This window comes from Crocodylus porosus, unplaced genomic scaffold (genome assembly GCF_001723895.1).
Source record: "Crocodylus porosus isolate Cpor-Errol unplaced genomic scaffold, CroPor_comp1, whole genome shotgun sequence".
NCBI classification, from domain to species: domain Eukaryota; kingdom Metazoa; phylum Chordata; order Crocodylia; family Crocodylidae; genus Crocodylus; species Crocodylus porosus.
This window is the reverse complement of record NW_017728938.1, coordinates 571,153-584,736: the sequence shown is the minus strand read 5'-3', so window position 1 is coordinate 584,736 and position 13,584 is coordinate 571,153. Positions and strand designations below refer to the sequence as shown.

Here is a 13,584-nt window from a genome sequence, read left to right as displayed (position 1 = left end):
ACGAGCTCGTCCTGCTTGTTGCCCAGGCTCCTGGCATTAGTGTACAGGCAGGCAAGTGTGCCCTTGGGGGCTCTTGCCTTGCTCACAGATTGAGCCAGGGCTGGGGCAGGGGTGAGCAGGTATTTTTGCTCTGGGAGAGAAATCCTAAGCATCTGTATACTTCTGGTTTCTCCTGGGAGAGCAGCAACTCTCTCAGGAGAAACTACATGTCTGTACTTGGCCTTAATAAGACTAAGATCAAGTTGTGAAAAGGGAAAATAAAAAGATCCTGTAGGTTTATAGGTAAAATGACCATAATTAGAGGATGTTAAGCTATTTTCTATGCTGTGATTTTAATACGTAAGAGAACAATTTAGTTGCATTGAAGCATTATAATAATTTTTATAAAAACTGATACAAACATTTCTCTTAAACATATAACATATATTGCATTATTTACTGAAAATCTTTAAATGGTGGCTTTATATTTATGCATTCTGCAACTTATATCTTTCCAAGTAAATCTGATTTGTGTAGCTTTTTAATATTCATTTATTCTTGGGGTGTTCTGCAGTGAGTTTCACTCTAGGGATTGGCTCTTTCAGGCAAAGAAGAAGGAGCTAGCTAGGAGAGATGACATTGAGGATGGAGATAGTATGATTTCTTCTGCTACATCTGATACTGGAAGTTCAAAAAGAAAAAGGTAAGCACTTTTACTCTAAAGTTTTATTGCTTCTTTCATTTGTAATACAGAACATATCTTTTAAGGTTTTACATGGGATTTCTTTAATTGAAATGTGTTAATTTAATCTACTGTCTCATAATTAAATGTAAACTGATTATTAGATCTGTGTTGTCATTGTTTTTTGCTTACAGTGTATAGTTGACAAAGATATTTCATATGCAAGTGCAGTTTCCTAAAGAATATAGGCACTGAAATATTACGTAATTATGTAAAACCGCATCTATGTATGTCACTTGTGTTTAAGATCTCAGTTTACAAAGATGTTCAAATTGTTTTAATAAAAGTTGAGTCTGTCTTTACAAGTTGTTATCCATAACTGACAATTAGATTTGCTTCTCTTTTCTAGCTTTTCTAGGCATTACCTCCTGACTTCCCCTTTTTATGTATTATTAGTCATTTGCCAAATGTAAAATTTAACAAAATATAGTTTTACATTTTGTAATTACTCTCTTCACCAATTTCATTTGAAATTTTTGCTTAAGCTCATGGGACAGAAACGGAGGGCAGAGGGGCAGGAACCAAACAACAAAAAGCACTTTTACTGGAAGAGGAACTTGCTCAGTGTCTATATAGATTGTGCACTTCAGCGGGGCTTTTTTATACTTGTATCTAATAGTTGATTCAATCAGTGTTTGAATTCAGTCGGTGATTGAATCAGCCATTAGATAGAAGTGCCAAAAAGCCCTGTTGAAGTGCATGATCTATACAGATGCTGGGGAGCTGGATCAAACTAACACGGTTCCTCTAATGGGCATGAACTGCACTTACTGCGGGGTGCGCTAAGCTGAAAGTAATGCGCCATTTGTTGTTGTTTTTAATCCACCAATCTAAGGGGATCTTAGCCATCTAAAAGAAAATGAATTGTGATCTTAGTAAAATAAAATTAAGTATGTTTACTAGAACAAGTTGTTTATTAGAACAAAATCGTTTGTTCCTACATTAGGGAAATATCTGTAAAAAAATAATTTTGTCTTGTAGTACAGTAGATTTCTGTTGTCTGCATATCTGTTTTTTCCCCAACAAAATTATACAAATAAACAGAAAATGCTAAGAAGCTGGACAAGAAAAATATAAATACAATTTAAAATAAAGACGGGAAATTGATAGCATAACTCCTGATCATATTGTGATGTTACACTGGAAGTCACTCCTTGACTTTTCTTCAGTTCATTATCAGCTCTTAAAAACTTGCTGGCAGTTAAATAAAAGATTATGGCAGTTGCTAGTCTGTTGCAACCTATGACTCATTGCAACTTACAACTCATTGCTGCTAATGAAGCAGGGTCAGAAATGACCCATGCGCTGCTGGGTCTGCAGTAACAGCGGTTACCATGCAGTCATTTAGTGCTGAAGTGCTAAAGCAAGTACTAAATGACTTCTTAGTAAGAGCTGTGTAGTTGGGCACGTGTAAACGCACCCATTGTGCCCTTATATTAGACATGTTCATTTAACAAAAGAAAGCTGTCAGTGTTTCTTCTTCTCTGCTAAAGTAAAAGAAAAGCTTTTGAAAACCCAACTGGTAGAAACAGAGCCTCAAGGAATTCTAAACTATAACATACAAAAGGCTCAATCTGGTCAATGGGTTAAAATTCCTTCCTGATCCAAATATGGCAGTCAGTCTAATGCTAAGAGGAGGGGGAAACCCTGTAGTCAGGAACCTCCTTCTTTGGTCCCAGCAGGAGCATTGGCGCACCTCAGTCAAAATCCCCAGCCTTGGCTGTAGCCAACACCCAATGCCTCTGAGGGAAGTGTAAAAACACCCTGACACATATAGCAGAAAGCAGGGACAGGGACAACCAGCAAAGCCCAGAAGCATGGAAAATACCCATAGTAGAACATAGGCACAGCTGTGCCTGCATCATCCCCATCCAGTGACTGTACAAACTATTTTGAACACCTCGAGTGATGGATAGTCCATGACTTCCCTAGGCAGTCTATTCCACTGCCTCCCTGTTCTAACAGTGAAGAAGTTTTTCCTGATATCTAATTTAAACTTACTTTGCTGCAACTTTTAATCCCGTGTCCTCCTTTCTACAGTAAGAGAGAAACAGTGCTTTCTTCTTTATGGCAGCCCCTCAGGTATTGAGGACTGCTGTCATGTCCTTTCTTAATCAATATTTCTGCAAGCTGACCATGCCTAGCTCCTTCAGCTTCTCTTTGTATGACTTGCTTTCCAAGCCCTTCATCATTTTTGTTGCCCGTATCTGGGTGGATCCTCTCTAACTTCTCCACGTCCTTTTTAAAACATGGATCCCAGAACTACATACACTACTCCAGATAAAGGCCTAAGCAGTGCCAAGTAGAGAGGAACTATCACAGGGTTCGGCAGTTATTTTGGCTGGAGGACCACTTAATGACTTTTGGTAAGCAGTTGAGGGCTGCAAGGGTAGCCCTGCCCCTTGCCAGGTGCTCTGTGTCCTGATTGCCGTCTTGGGACCAGAAGTTCCACCCCCTAACCTTTGCCACTGGAAGTCCCTCCCCTTGCCCCCAGAAGTACTCCTTTTGGGAGATGGGGTTGCTATCTTGAAACCAGAAAAAAAACTCATATACTAAAAATCAAATATCTACTACACATATTTTAATTTTATTTCAAAAGATATTTTTGTCCTGATTTGCATGTGTTTGTGTAGTGGTGTATAGAGGTGATTACATAATAGCTCAAAATAAAGTCTTTCTGTTGTATATTGTATGTGGGGTGTGGTTAGGGGGGTGGGTGTGGGAGGGTTTGTGAAAGTCTGCATGTGGGGGGGGTTGTGAAGGGTGTGGATGTGTGTGGGAGGTTTATGGGTGGGTGTAGGGGGTGAGGGTTTGTGACAGGGTGTGGGTATGAATGTGTGTGTGTGGGGGGGCAAGGGTTGTGAGGTGAGTGTGGGGCCTTCTGCTACATGCCCCACCCCCATGCAGCTCCTGCTGCTGGTGACAGCAGCAGCATCACCAGCGGCAGGCGGTGGTCCCTCAGGGTGCTCATGGCTAGGGCAGGCAGAGCCCCCTAGTGCTTCACAGCTCCGGCTGGGTCCCAGGGCAGTGTGGTGGCATGCACCTTCAGCCCAGACCAGGCTTTCTCCACACCAGTACATGGGGCTCACAGCAGTGCAGGCAAAAGCCACGTGCCATGTGACTGAATCCATGCATCTATATGGGGCTTCCAGCACTCCAGTGGAATTGGTGAGCAACATAGAGAGGCACAGAAGACCCCTAGCTTGATGGTACCTGACTCTGCAGTTCCAGGTCCATGCACCATCAGGCCAGGTGGGCTCTTTGCCTCCACATGCGGCTGCCTGACGCTTCTGGAGTGGTTGAAGCCCCACATGGAGTCAGACAGGCCTGGCCTGGCTGTATGGTACATGGCTCCCACCTGCAGTACCACAAGCCCCACGTGCTGGCACAGAGCCAGCCCAGTCTGGCCCAAGGGTGCACACCAGCTCCATGCCAGCACATGCAGCCCCTGGGACTTAGCCAAAGCCGAGCACTGGTAGTGGGGGCTCTGCACCATTGGGGAGGGTACATGTGGTGAGGGAACCCACAGTTGCCCACAAGGCCCATGCCCAGCCCCCCAGCTGCCGGCAGGCACTCCCCTCCCCACTCACCAGCTGGCCAATTGTGTGCCACCATGCTTGGTGCCTCCATATGGGACTCCCAGCTGGAGTGCTGGCAGTCCCATGACAGTGGAAGCACAGAGATTGCCCAGTCCAGTGCTCATGACCTATGAAAGCCTGTGCCTCCCCCTGGCTTTCAGTGGGGCAGTTGCAGGCTGGTAATACGTTTTTTGGAGGGGTCCTTTAGGCCAGATAGAATGATTTGGTGGGCCAAATCTGGCCTGCAGGCCATATTTTGCCTGCCCCTGCTCTATCACTTCCTGTGTCTTGCACTTAATTCTTCTGTTGATGCATCCCAAAACTGCATTTGCCTTTTGTGCAGCTGCATCACACTGCAGACTCATGTTGAGTTTTTGAACTACCAAGACTCCTGGATCCTTTTCCATGGTGCTGACAACCAGCCACCTGTCACCCATTTTGTATTTGTGGTTTTGATTATTCTTCCCAAGATCTAGTACCCTGCATTTGTCCACATTGAACTTCATCCTGTTAGCTTCATCCCAACTCTTTGATATGTCTAGATCCTTCTGAACTGCGCTCCTAACCTCCAGCATGTTCACAGTCCTTTCCAGTTTTGTCATCCACAAACTTGCTCAAGAAGCTTTCTATGCCAGAATCAAAATCATTAATAAATGCATTTAACAACACTGGGACAAAGAGAGACCCCTGTGGGACTGTGCTCAAAACCTCCTACCATTCTGACATGGATCTATTAATAATTACCCATTGCTGGCAACTATTAACCCAGTTATCTACCTACCTTCTAGTAGTTTAGTCCAGCCCACATTTCTCCAAATTGTTCATGAGAAGGTCATGTGGGACCTTCTTAAAAGCCTTGCTGAAGTTTAGATACTCCATATCCACAGCATTCCCTTCATTCACCCAAGTATTTACTTTGACAAAGAAGGCTATGAAGTTTGTTTGGCACAGTTTGTTTTTCATAAATCTGTGCTTGTGATCGGCCTCTATTTCTCTAGATGCTTGCAAATGGCTTTCCTTATGCTATGCTCCAGTAATTTCCCAGGTATTGAGGTGTGGCAACCAGTTTGTAGCTCCTTGTGTCTTCCTCTTTGCCTTTTTTAAAGAAGAGCACTACATTGACTCTTTTTCAATCCTTTGTTACCTGGCCTGTCTCCCACAATTTCATTAATATAATTGACAAGGGCTCTGAGACCTCCTTTGCCAGTTCCATCAGTACCCTGGGATAAAGTTCATCTGGCCCTGCTGACTTAATTCAGACCCATCAAAAGCTCTCTAACCATCTCTTATTATCTCCTCCCTCAGCTTGCCCACTTCCTTTTCCAGATTATCCTTATTAGGTGTCTGGCTGCATTTTAAGTTTTTGTGAAGGATGAGACAAAGTAACTGTTGAGTAGCCCTGCCGCCTTTGCATCTTCTGTTAGGAGTCCTCTGGCTTGTCAGCAGTAGACCTATAGCTTCCTTGGTCCTTCTTTTCGGGCCAACATACTTGCAGAACCTCTTCTTGTTGTACTTTAACCTTCTTTGCCATGTGCGGCTCACTCTTTAAATTTGCATTCCTGATTTTTTTTTCCCTGTAGGTTCTTGTTATTTCCTTATGTGCTTCTTTGGTGACCTGCCCATCCTTCCATTGCCTGTATGGTTTCCTTTTGCATTTAAGGCATTTTAAAAGCCCCTTGTGCAGCCACACTGGTATCTTGCCATTCTTCTTGTGCTTCTATCACGTCAAGATAGTTTCTTGTTGGGCTTCCAATACTATGCCCGTAAAAGCTCCCAGCCTTCCTGGGTACCTTTATGCTTCAGTCTGTCTTCCCATTGCACCATGCCTATTAACTCCTTTAGTCAGATAAAATCCACCTTTTTGAAATCTAGCATCCTAATTGGCTGATTTCATGCTTTCCCTGTCTCAGGGTCTGGAATTCTATCATTGTGATTGCTTTCTCGCAAGTTACCCATCACCTTCACAACCTCCACCAGTTCTTCCCAGTTGGTCAGGACAAGATCCAAGATAGATGACCTCCTAGTTGTATCTGCCACCTTCTAGAACAGGAAGTTGTCCTCCACAAAAGTTAGGAGCCAGTTTGACATTTTATTTGGTTGCATTTGAGTGCCTAACTTGAGATATTCGGGCATATTTTTTTCAGGGTAGAAGCCACTCATGGGTGCCTTTGACTGCAATATTTCAGAAAGCCAAGCTCTATATTTATAAAGATGGGCACCCAGAAAGCTTAGGAAGACAGAAATAGAGGTGCTTTTCAAAGATGTAGATGTTCCACAGAAAACTTAATGTATTTAGATACAAAGAGTGAAGATGATCGTAGTAATTTGTTCTGATGCTGGGAAATGTTTACACTGAAAGTGGAGAAAAGAAAGGCAAAATCTAGTATTTTAAGATTATCTACCTAGTTCACTTAACAGTTCACTCACCCAGGAACCCAAACTTTGGTGCCACCATCATCATTCTGTAAACTTTTTTAAATGGTCACCTAAATATATATCTAGAATAGAGTGATCTTCATGCAGATATGTATGTGCTTTTTTAATTGCAGTTTTTCTATTGTACAGTCGAATAAATGGTTTTTTTTGTGTAGCTGTTGACATTCAGAAGAAAAATTGTAACAATTTTTCTCCCCTTAACCAACAGTAAAAAAAATATAAGGAAACAGAGAATGAAAATTTTGTACAATGCAGTCCTCGAAGCTCGAGAGCCAAGCACAGGCAGAAGACTCTGTGATCTATTTATGGTTAAACCCTCCAAAAAGGACTATCCAGATTATTATAAAATCATTTTGGAGCCAATGGATTTAAAAATGATTGAGCATAATATCCGCAATGATAAATACTCAGGGGAGGAAGCTATGATTGAAGATATGAAGCTAATGTTCCGAAATGCAAGGCACTATAATGAGGAAGGCTCACAGGTACTGTTTAAATTATGCAAGTGTAATTACCTTTCTGCTTGCTTACAACAGGAAAAAACCATTTAAATGTTGTTATAGTCAGTCTGTGGTTACTCCTTCCAGTTGTTATGCTAATAGTTTACAGAATAAATATTAAAACTTCATTGGAGTATTTTTTTTTTTTACTAAAATATGAACACTTCTTTATTTACCTGAATCCAAGATGACCCTGAATTTAAGACAACCCCCCGCAATAATTAAATTCTATACATGGAAAATGTATACATTTGTGATAATTTTCCATGTATATCATTTGATTACTGGGGGAGCATCTTAAATTAGTGTCCCACACCATTGCATAAGGACAAGCAGTGGCAGGGGGGCAGGTGGTAGGAAAGTCAAGTAGCCTGACCCCTGCTCCTTGCCTTCCCTCCCCCCACTTGCTCCCCACACACATTGCATTCTGATGCATGTTCCCCCTCCCTCTCATGCCTGCATCCTCTGGCACCTGCCTCCCACCCCATGTCTGTCCCCTTGTGCCTGCCCTCTCATCCCCTCCCCCCAGTTCTTCTCCCATAGCTTCAGGTTTCCAGCCTGGTCCCACTACTACCACCTACCCTCTGGCCCCACTCCAGCCTGAGTTATGGAACACATGGCTGCTTCAGCCCCAGCCCACGCATGCAGCAGTGCCTCAGGGTCAGGGCTGGGGCCAGAGCTGCAGTGACTGTTGCCACAGTCGCTGCTGCGTGACCAAGCTGGGTGTAGCCAGAGTGACCTTGTGCTCCATACCTTGGGGTAGAGCAGATCCAGGGCTGGACCTGGACCATAAGTATTTGGAGGGGGGTGGGAGAAGGAGCCAGTAGTAACTGCAGCTCTAACTCCAACCCCAACCCCAACCCTGGATCAAAGTCAGAGCTGCAGCACCCTACTTGTGCCTGAATCCAAGACTAGGGGCTTTTTGTTCCCTTGTTAAATGTGGAACAAAACCTCATCTTGGATTTGAGTAAATATGGGATTTTTTTTCATAGGGATCTATATTCTAGTTCAACTGGGGTTTCTGGTTATATGTATATATGCTCCTTTTAAAAATACATGAGATATATATGCTCCTTTTAAAAATACATGATTTAGCTATGGTGAATGAAGCTGGAGTAGAGCTGGTATCTGTATTTTCCTAGTGCTTAATGAAAAAGAGTTATGTAGTTAAATTTCCCTCATTCAGCTTCCTAGAAACCTACTTAAATAATTGAATTATTTAAGGATATAATATGGATTTGGGGTCATTAAGGACATAATGGGAATGTTTATTATCATAGAGTCATGCAAGAGCTTGAAAGAATTTGGTGTTTGAGAGAGGAGCTTAAGAGCTTGGTTTGTTTACCCTAGCAAAATCAAGACTTGGGTGGATATAATTGCTCACTATAAATATATTGAAGAAGTAAATACAAGGGCTAGAGAAGAACTATTAAAATTAAGGACAGTATTAACTCAAGAGGAAAAGGATACTAACTGTTAATGAATAAATGTAAGATAGAAATAAGGTTTCCAACCTAATCTCATCAGAACAATGAGCTCGCAGAACCACCTCCTTGTAGCAATAGCATGGGATTCACAGTATGAAAATAAGTGTATTGTGCATTTGCTTGTGATTTAGAGGTGCACTGATACATTAGTCTATATCGTATTGGCACAGATAAAAGGAAAATGGACATACTCAGCCTTTTTTGGCTGATGTGACCAATAATGTCACCAATAAATGCAGTGTGCATGCACACAGCCACAACATGTAGGGCCAGGAGTGCAGCCCAGCAGCTTGGAGAGCAACATCCAGCTGATAAGTCTGTTGGATGGAAGGGGCATGGGGGAGGGGGCAGAATGAGGCCCCCCGTGGTGAGGGATGGAGTGGGGCAGGAGCAGGCATTGCCCAGCCAGGGTGGGATGGGGAACAAAGGAGCTGGCGGCTCATCTGGTGGGGCACTTAGGCTGGCTCCCACCAGTCCACACACCCCTGGGGAGGCATAGGGGCCATCTGCCCTGGCACTGCACTTTGGCCAGGTGGCAGTGCTCGGAGTTGGAGAACTACAGTGGGAGCTAGTCACCCCAAAATTAGCCGTAGCCCCCCGCCACCCACCCAGCCAGAGCATAGCTGCTAAAAAGAGTCTGGAGCAACCCTGGCTCTGAGCACATAGCAGGCAGTCCACCCTCACCCCATGCACATATCTGGGGGGGGCATGTGCCCCCCTATGCCTTCTTCAGGGCTATATGCAGCAGCAGGAGCTGCCCTCTATGCTGCTGTGCTGCATATTGGCAATCAGATTACCAGCAGCCAATTATTGACTATCCATATTGGCAGATACCATCGACCCAAAAAATCTTTATCGATGCACCCCTATTTGTGATGCTGTGGGATTGGATTCAGAAGCTGAGAGGTCCCCATGCAATTCTGTGTTCTTGTCTGATAGATGGGGAATTATCTTAATTCATATTAATTTATTTTCAGTGCCATTTTATGTAGCCTTTTCAGAAAGGAGATGTGATTGAATTGCATTGTATTTATTCAAGTCCTTGATTAAATTGAATAATACTTAACTATGATTAAATGTATAATTCTGTTATGTGAAAGAGAAGGAAAAATCTTTTAAAAAGTAATTATTATGAATAATTTAAATCTAAGTAATCCGGTAATAAAAAATAAATGTCTCTTATTGTTAAGTACCAAATCTTGAAATCTATATTTGGTCATTAGTCAGGTAAACATGAGTCAACAATAAAGACTTTGGTGTTTTATATTATGTAGGTTAATGCAGCTGTTAGTATTGCTACATACAAATACATTGTGATCACAGAATCTTGTAAAAAATCTTCTAAAGATGGCTCTGTGGCCAAGGGGCTTGTGTGAAGAGCCAGGGACTACAAGGTTGGGAGTTCAAGCCTGGATGTGTCTCTCTGAGCTTCCCAGCTGGCCTCGTGGCTTTGAGAAATCTGTTTTAGGACTGTAGTAGTGGGTGGCATCCTGGGCAGCAGTGACCACAAGATGTTTGAGTTCAGCATCCTGAGGAAAGGAAGGAAAACAGCAGTGTGCAGATCCCGGACTTCAGAAAAGCAGACTTTGACTCACTTGGGGAACTCCTGAGCAGAAACCCTTGGGAGGCCAATCTGAGGGGGAGAGGAGTCCAGGAGAGCTGGCTGTACTTTAAAGAAACCTTACAGAGAGTGCAGGAACAAACCATCCTGATGTGCAGGAAGATTAGCAAGTATGGCAGAAGACCAGTTTGGTGTAGCATGGAACTCATCAGTAAGCTGAATCACAAAAAGAAAGCTTATAAAAAGTGGAAACTTGGACAAACAACTAGGGAAGAGTATAAGAATATTGCTCAGGCATGCCAGGATGAAGTTAGGAAGGCCAAAGTGCAACTGTGGTTGCAGCTGGCAAGGAATGTGAAGGGTAACAACAAGAGTTTCTGCAAGTATGTCAGCAACAAGAGAAGGATCAGGGAAAGCGTGGGTCTCTTACTGAATGGGGGAGGGAACCTAGTGACAGAGGATGCAGAAAAGGCTGAAGTCTCGATGCCTTTTTCACCTCAGTGTTCACAAGCAAGGTCAATTCCCTGACTATTGCATCTGGCAGCACAGTTTGGAGAGAAGGTGAGTAGCCAGCTGTGGCCAAAGAACAGGTTAAGGACTATTTAGAAAAGCTGGACATACAAAAGTCCACAGGGCTGGATAGGATACACCTGAGGGTGCTGAGGGCTGATGTGATTGCAGAGCCACTGGCCATCATCTTTGAAAACTCATGGTGATCAGGAGAGGTTCTGGACAATTGGAAAAGGGCAAACATAGTGCCCATATTTAAGAAGGGGAAAAAGGAGGATCCAGGGAACTACAGACCAGTCAGCCTCACCTCAGTCCCTAGAAAAATCATGGAGCAGGTCCTCAAGGAATCCATTCCTAAACACTTGCAGGAGAAGAAAGTGATTAGGGACAGTCAGCATGGATTCACCAAGGGCAAGTCTGACCAGTTCGATTGCCTTCTATGATGAGATGACTGGCTCTATGAATGTGGGGACACCATTGGATATGGTATATCTTGATTTTAGCAAGGCTTTTGATATTGTCTCCCACAACGTTCTTCCAGGCAAGGTAAGGAAGAGCGGGTTGGATGAATGGATTGTAAGGTGGATAGAAAACTGGATGGATCATTGGACTTAAAGGGTAGTAGTCAATGGCTTGATGCCTAATTGGCAGCTAGAATCAAGTGGAGTGCCCCAGGGGACTGTCCTAGGGCTGGTTTTGTTCAATATCTTCATCATTGATCTGGAAGATGGGATAATGGGATTCATTAAGTTTGCAGATGACACCAAGCTGGGTAGAGTAGTAGGTATGCTGGAGGGTAGGCTTAGGATTCAGAGTGACCTAGACAAATTGGAGGATTGGACCAAAAGAAGTCTCATGATGTTCAAAAGGGCAAGTGCAAAATCGTGCACTTAAGACGGAACAATCTGCACTAGTAGAAGCTAGGGGCTGATTGGCTGGGCAGCAGCTCTGCAGGAAAGGACCTGGGGGTTACAAGCTGAATGTGAGCTGAATGTGAGACAACAGTGTGCCCTTTTTGCCAAGAAGTCTAATGGCATACTGGGCTACATTGGTAGGAGTGTTGTCCACAGATCAAGGGAAGTGATTATTCCACTCTATTCAGCCCTGGCGAGGCCACATCTGAGTACTGTGTCCAGTTTTGGGCCCCCTACTACAGAAGAAATGTGGACAAATTGGAGCGAGTTCAGCGAGAGCAACTAAAATGGATAGGGCTAGGGCACATGATTTATGAGAAGAGTCCGAGGGAACTCGGCTTATTTAGTCTGCAGAAGAGAAGACTGAGAAGGGGTTTAATAGCAGCCTTCAACTACCTGATGGGTGGTTCAAAAGAGGATGGATCTAGACTTCCCAGTGGTGGCAGATGACAGAACAAGGAGCAATGGTCTCAAGTTGCGGTAAGGGAAGTTTAGGTTAGATATTCGGGAAAAAATTCTCACTAAGAGGCTAGTAAAACACCGGAACAGGTTGCCCATAGAGGTTGTGGACTCTTCATCCTTGGAGGTTTTTAAGACCCAGCTAGCCAGAGCCTGGGGTGGAATGATCTAGTTGAGGATGATTCCGCTTTGAGCAGGGGGTTGGACTAGATGATTTCCTGGGGTCTCTTCCAGCCCTAATTTTTCTATGATTCTATGGCAGCCAGAGCATGCAAAATGTTGAGTTTAGCTAACTGCAGTAAGACAGCAGCCCTAGACTTTAGGAGGGCAAACTTCAACAAGCTAAGGAGGATAGTTGGGGATGCACTGAGGTCCCAGAGGGGAGGGGAGTCAGATGTCCAAGGAGAGTGGTTGCTCCTCAAGGAGGCGATCCTCCAAGCCCAAAGGAAGGTAATCCCAATGAGAATCAAAGGGAGCAGGAGAGCACACAAGCCTCCATGGCTCACCAAAAGCATCCGGGAATGTCTCCTTGCTAAAATGGAGGCGCATACCCAATGGAAAGAAGAGGTCATCACCAGGGATAACTATTCTGCAGTCGCTCGGAGTTGTAGGGGGGCAGTTAGGAAGGCCAAGGCAAAGATGGAATTGGGACTAGCTTCACAGATTAAGGACAATAAGAAGTCCTTTTTTAAATACATAGGGGGCAAAAAGAAGGTCCCAGGTAACGTGGGGCCCTTGCAGGACGCATTGGGAAATTTAGTCGTCACACCAGACGACAAAGCTAACATGTTTAACGATTTCTTTGCCTCTGTCTTCCTAAGTAGGGACCAGAACAGGCAACTCCCTGCTGGGACCCCCTCGGGCCCCAGGGGAGGCACACGTGGGCCAAAGGTTAGTGTGGAACTAGTTAGGGGGCTTCTGGAGGGCCTGGACGTTTTCAAGTCAGCCAGCCCAGACGATCTCCACCTTAGAGTCCTAAAGGAATTGGCCGAGGTCATTGCAGGACCCCTGGCACAGCTTCATGAGCACTCGTGGTGCTCTGGTGTGTTGCCAGAGGACTGGAAGAGGGCCAGTGTGGTTCCCATCTTCAAAAAGGGGAGGAAGGAGGACCCAGGAAACTATAGGCTGGTTAGTTTTACCTCGATCCTAGGCAAGCTTTTTGAGAGAATTATGCTGGCACACGTCCATGAGGGGTCAGCAGGGGACTGCATGCTTAGGGGCAACCAACACGGGTTCATCAGTGGCAGGTCCTGTCAGACCAACCTGGTGGCCTTCTATGATCAGGTTACCAGATTGTTAGATGCAGGGGTAGCAGTGGACATAGTCTTCCTGAACTTCTGGAAGGCATTCGACACTGTCTATCACCCCGTTCTCATTAAGAAACTGGGGAACTGTGGTGTTGATGCCCACACAGTCAA

The 13,584-nt window shown here is 44.3% G+C and overlaps 1 protein-coding gene across 9 annotated transcripts in view; it reads left to right on the top strand.

Annotated features, from left to right (window-relative positions):
• PBRM1 (polybromo 1) overlaps window positions 1-13,584 on the top strand; it is a 121,359-nt gene that overhangs the window by 62,227 nt on the left and 45,548 nt on the right. For all 9 annotated transcript variants that reach the window (XM_019547406.1, XM_019547403.1, XM_019547400.1 and 6 more), the window contains 2 exons: window positions 585-682; window positions 6,944-7,220. In XM_019547406.1, the coding sequence (XP_019402951.1) occupies window positions 585-682; window positions 6,944-7,220 (375 nt within the window). The remainder of the gene's footprint in view (window positions 1-584; window positions 683-6,943; window positions 7,221-13,584) is intronic.